Raw genomic sequence first — 6,265 nt, 5'->3', positions numbered from 1 at the left:
TACTTTGTTGTCACGTATCCCGTTAGATGCCGCAAGTTGTTCTTTTCAGAGCGCAGAGCTACATCAGATTCTACTAAATAGGCATAACATTCAACTATTGTTATATAATTAGTCAACTATTGAACACTGAAAATGTGTAATGATAAATAGATACTGTAGTTGTATGTTGCAATTACAAGTACTTTATTGAAAGTAAATTCATTGGAATTTAAATTTTGTGGCAGCCAATTACGCCGCTAGATGCCACTGCTACTAAAAAAAATCATTTTTGTTTCCGATTTTGGCGGGGAAGAGAAATAGTGTTGTGTAAAAAAACGAGCAATAAATCAATTCGGAGTTGAAAAAAAAAACGTTTGGAGTACAATTAATTAATTTTAATAATATAATAAAGTAACAATAATAATTTTGACCCTATGCATATTGCCCTCCTTCCCTATCATAAATAACATAATTTTTAGAGAAATTGAGTTATTAACATAACTGGGATCAGCGAAAGGAGATCTACAACGACCTCTAATCGGTTTTTAATTATTTAGTTTCACTTTTATTGTTAAACAAAATCATCCTAATTGACATTAGTAATCCACTTGCAAACAGTACTATGTGACATTTTTAATGATTTCTAGTTAATGGCGTGAAATGGATCAGAATTTTGAATAATTTCAAATACTTCAACAATACAGTGGTATATTCTGAACAAATTAGTATCAAATGTGGCTACTTTTGCAAAAGTCGCTAACTTTCTTAGGGTCGTATTCCAGAACTCTACTCAATGACTGACTTGAGTTCTGGAATACGACTCTTGTCTAGATGTAGCCTCTTTATGAACTTGCTTCACGTTATAGAATGTGGAAATGCAGGTAAGTCGTTTACGGTCTTGGAGACTTATAACCATGACATCTCCACACTGTCTGGCTACAAACTGACCTTCTGCAAGAGGAGTCCTCTGGATGACGACAGGCAGGTGTCTACAAGATGGTCGGAGTGCTCCGACGCAATCTGCTTGAGGTACCTCGCAAGCATTGGTGAGTTGAACCAGTTGTCCATGTACGTGACCCAAGTTCAAAAGGGGCTGCATAAGCTTCACTACTGTTGAAACGCACGAGGGAAGGGTGGAGGTGCTCGTCCCGCGTCCTACATATACAAAGAATGACCACAAATAGCCACTCGAGGACTCGCACAGTTGATAAGTTTTAATACCAAACCGAGCTGATTTGGTTTTTATATATTGCTTGAACCCTACCGGACCCTTCCAAAGTGTCAAAGAGTCATCTATACAAATGTCTTGGTGCAGTCTGTAATTTTGTCGAAATTTGGAATTCAACTGTTTAATGACAGGTCCCATGGGGTACAACACGTTGTCGGGGTCATTTGGGTCTCGTGACCCGTTGGCTAGGTGGAAAGCCCGGTTAATATTCCAGTACCTGTTCTCAACAAACAGCCCGGAATATTTCTGTCCGCAAAATGGACACTTTCGTAAAGCACGACTTGATGGTGGGCATTTTAATAATGCCCAACATCATCCAAAATGCGAACAGAATAAGAATTTCATCGACATTCGTGTTGTACCAACTGCGACGAAACCGTTCGCTCTGAATCTTCTGGGCATACCGATTCGTTTCTTCTGCTATATGGGACAATAAAGAATCGTCCCAGTATCAGTAGGAGCGAATCGCATCATATGCGTTTCCAACCAAATGGGTAGGCCCAGAGGTTTCAGGGACAAACATTTCTTTTACACCATTCCACTCATTCATCGTCGACCATACGAAATCTTCACTATCAAAAAATTCCTCTACGTCACTTCCATCCTCTTCGAGATCCACATTTGCCCTGCTCCTTGCACGCATTGTTTCCTCTCTCATACTATGTACATGCGTCAATCTTTCGATCTCCTGTCGCAAAGGCGCGGGGAGCTCTTCGTCCCGAGCAAAAAGCTCAACCAAGGGCTCGTTGCGCGACCAGATAGACTCTCCTTCCACTCCTCGTCTCTCACCCCTACTAAAGGTGCCGCGACTGCTTCGTGCCACTCGCCCGAGCCTACCTCCCCTATACAAGCTTCTGGCACGTCCTGCCACCACATCCTCTACCGCCACGTCCTCTGGTGCCACTGACTTCAGGCACTGGCACATCGCCTGCACCAGACTCCGTAGGGCCACCAGTAGGACTCCTGTAAATTAATAATAAAAGCTAAATAAATATACCTTCGGTTTACTGAAAGCTGAAAAGATAAAATAAGTCCGGTCTGATCTTGGGAAAAAGTTATTCTATTTGCTACAATCTTTGTATTTATAATAATAACATAATTGGTGAAGTAATTTCACAAAAAAGTAATGAAAATCACGGTAGTAAAACATTGTCATATTCAATAAATAATAAATAAGATAAAACATGTTCAAACTTACATAGGGCTACTAGCCCATGAAACTAACTTGTCGGCTTGCTATTCTTCCTCGGCAGTATCGCTGGCTCTGTAAAGAAAAGAAAGATATTATAGAATACGAACATATGTATGCAAATATTGTGATAGTTTTGTAACTAATTAGAGCATAATAATACTTCCACAACGTCTGATATGGGTATATATTTTTTATCCTACCCTATACAACATTATCGCCTACACCTCTTGTTATGGTTAACTCAACCACTTATGCTCATAACGAAATTCTTTAAATTCAGTTTTGTTAAGGTGAGTGGCATAAATCACAGCAAAAGTAAATGTGACCCTTCTTTGTTTCACTACAAAGTGGCCCACTCCAAAAAAAAGGGTCGCCTCTGGCAGAGCAGGTAGCAAAGCAGGACAGAGTCATGCTTTGTTTTTCTGAAGTACCTAGCTAAAGAATTTGTACTAACTAACAATTGTGATTCCCACTGGACTGTCTATTGGCACATTAAGATAAGCTTTAAAGTAACTGAGCATTACATGAAGGGAACACAGGCGGCCACACTGGAAGGACTGTACATTACCATCGCACGATTTGAGGGGTGAGAGGGGGGTGGGTGGGGGTTGATTGGGGAAGGGGACCCTTCGTGCAAAGTTTCAAAGTTAGGAAGTTAATAGTTTTCGAAATATTAATTTTTGAAAATTCGAAAAAAATAACCTCAAAAAATCATGTTTTAGCACCGAAGAGCGGGGTAAACCCCTCCTCCCGAACCCCTAGCGGGAGAAACCCTCCCCAGACCTCCCCCCCTGTACCCACTTCTTGTGTTATATGAGAAACTAAATTTAACTTAAAACCAGGCTAAAACGCAAAATCCTTTTTGATGCATATACATCAAACAGTAAACAACAACAAACAACATGGGGTCATTTTTGCGTTTCGTTAGATTTTTGCAAAAAAAAAATAATTGTTCAAAAATAAAAGCTTACATACTAATTATAGTAAATTTCTATGTTAAATTTACAATTACGTATTAATTTGTGCTGTTTAATTCAATACTGCAAAAAATTTTTGAAATAACGCCGCGCGCGCGGCGTTTCGTTCATTTTTTTTTACGAAAATGTTTATTTTTTTGCGTTATTTCAAATAACCTCAAAAAATCATGTTTTCGCACTAAAGAGCGGGGTAAACCCCTCCCCCGAACCCCTAGCGGAAAAAACCCACCCCCCCTGTCCCCACTTCCTGTGTTATATGAGAAACTATATTTAACCTAAAACCAGGCACAAACGCAAAATCCTAATTGATGAATACAATGAATACATCAAACAGTAAACAACAACAAACAACATGGCGTCCTTTTTGCATTTCGTTATTTTTTTGCAACAAAAAACTAATTGTTCAAAAATAAAAGCTTACATACTAATTATAGTAAATTTCTATGTTAAATTTACAATTACTTATTAATTTATGCTGTTTAATTCAATACTGCGAAAAATTTTTGAAATAACGCAAAAAATAAACATTTTCGTAAAAAAAATGAACGAAACGCCGCGTTATTTCAAAAACAATACTGCAACATCCAAACACTGTGCTTTCCTAACGTACAAAACCTGTTTCCTATCATTTATTTTCGAATATTTCAATAAATTTTATTATCAAAACTACGAGTTTCCTAAAGCTAATATTTTAGGATTAGACTGCTAACTATGTAATTTATTCACCATATTAATTTCAACTCTCAACTCGTGCGATGGTAATGTATAGTTGAGCCCATTATTGCGAATATGGCGTATAAAAATGGCGGTCACATTTTTGCAACATAAATAAAAGCAGAAATTTACGAAATTTATTCGCTTTAGATCAGAAATATAGGCAGAATCCTATAAAAGGATGTTGCACTTGTATTATTATTACATATTATGTACAACCAAATGTTTCTTTTAGTCAAATAACACATTATAAAATATTTGAAAAACAGAAAAAGTCGTACCGATAACTTTGAAAGTGAAAATACTTACGTATTACTGCACTCACAATTCATGTTATGTTAGCATTACTTACGTAAAAGTCCAATGCATATTTTCTATTAGCAATCGGAACAAAATTCACTCACATTTCACTTGAAAACACTTATTTGATAAACTCAAACAACGCGCTCCGTTCGCCGGTAATTTTCAAACTGATAGGACTCGATGCCACAAACAAAAGGTCACGAGTATTATACACCAAATGAAAGAGCACAACCATCTGTTTTGTTTTTACGTACAAACCATCAATACTTACAAGGATTTGGCTACACCAAAAAAATCTTTTCAAATTGGTAGTGTATGCGGCAGTATATGCGTATGAATTCATACGCATGCTGAGCCTACGGTAGTAGAGCATTGTGCGTATGAAAACATACGCATGCCGAGTTTAAGGGTTAAGGTAATTTTATTTTACCAAAATTTAAAAAAAGTTAATACTCTAGGCCTTAGAATAATAACGCATAAAATGATAGTTTCATATCAAACGAACTGTCACAAGAGAGGCAAAAATCAAATTTATGTAGGCTAGTTTTAGTAGTAGGTTAATTTTAATATTTATATAAAAATACAAGTTGAAACGCGTTACTTCCTTGTGGAATGTGATGTTAGTTTCTATTTTATGTTTGTCTAACGTATTTTTACACTCATTTACCACACATTTTGTCATTTTTAGCTAAAATTCTTGATGTGTTCGCGGTGCAAGTTGTTTGAGCACTGAAGGCCCACCCGGTCGTGTAGGCCCTTTGGGCGCGCTTCAATTTGCCTCACTAGCGTAAGCGGACTAGGTTTCTATGCGTTATTATTCTAAGCACTAGACACTATCTAAGATGGTTTTATTTAGCGTTGGCAACTTGTTAGACAAGGACAGACCACTACTTTGAGCTATCTCACGTGGCTCGGTTTCTTACTTGTACTTAAAATAAACTTTAACATAACCCAATAAGGTGTAAATTTGTAATATTAGTAAATCGAAGTGCGCGATCCAGTTTATGAAATATATGTGTAAATCCGTAATTAAAATACGCATGATGCGAATGAAGCTTCGTACAATTTACAGCAAATTGTTTATGGTGTGTGTTTCGGACGGATGTTCGACGGAGAACGAGATTAAACTCCCTGTTCCGTGTAACACAGGAAGATAGCAGAAATTATTACGATGGCACCAAAGTACATTTACTCAATATTTTATATGTGCCCGTAAAAATATACATAATTTCAATAAGTAGGAAGGTATCCATAATATTAACCTTAGAGCTAAGTCCAAACTCGTGGTACCACGATTTCGTTTAACCAAGGCTAACGACTCTTTTATATACGTTTTTACAATAAGATTCCGGAGCATAATTATATTAAGATTATCATTTCCTAAGTTTAAAAACAACATTAAAATTATTTTGATTGAAAAATCATATTACAAAATTGAAGACTACGTGTTAGACAAATATATGTGGAAAGACGACATGGCTCTAGATTCCACACAAATTTGATTCAAAGTGTATAATTTCCATAGCATTTCTTTATTTGAAAAGGGCAATGCCTATAGTTTCTTGGTCGTTCTTCTCAGGGAAGTCAGCGTAGTGAACACAACGAGCAGTAGCTTAAATGTGACGTTTTCAAGTGTAAATCTATTTTACTTATGGAATAATTGATCCTTTGCCTTTGACTTTGACGATAATCATAAAAAAGTCAATGATCTCACTGTTATGGATAAACGTCGTAAACAATCTTGTAGGCGGACTGTATGGCCACGGATATTAATAGATGTAGGCGACCATAATTGGCTTTGTATCACGATGATACACACCTCGAGTTCCAGAAAATGCTAAAAAATCGTCGAGACCCTCGAAATTATTGAGG

The 6,265-nt window shown here is 36.9% G+C and overlaps 1 protein-coding gene across 1 annotated transcript in view; it reads right to left on the bottom strand.

The window, feature by feature from the left end:
* Nucleotides 1–2,919: 2,919 nt before the first annotated feature.
* Nucleotides 2,920–6,265, bottom strand: part of LOC113228958 (tubulin alpha-3 chain-like) — a 40,503-nt gene continuing 37,157 nt past the window's right edge. The window contains exon 4 of the mRNA XM_026462402.1: nt 2,920–3,026. Coding sequence (XP_026318187.1) covers nt 2,920–3,026 — 107 coding nt within the window. The remainder of the gene's footprint in view (nt 3,027–6,265) is intronic.

The sequence above is a fragment of the Hyposmocoma kahamanoa genome, unplaced genomic scaffold (genome assembly GCF_003589595.1).
Source record: "Hyposmocoma kahamanoa isolate Upper Pololo Valley unplaced genomic scaffold, ASM358959v1 263, whole genome shotgun sequence".
NCBI classification, from domain to species: domain Eukaryota; kingdom Metazoa; phylum Arthropoda; class Insecta; order Lepidoptera; family Cosmopterigidae; genus Hyposmocoma; species Hyposmocoma kahamanoa.
Note: the sequence above shows the minus strand (reverse complement) of the source record. Positions and strands in the feature narration are given on the sequence as shown.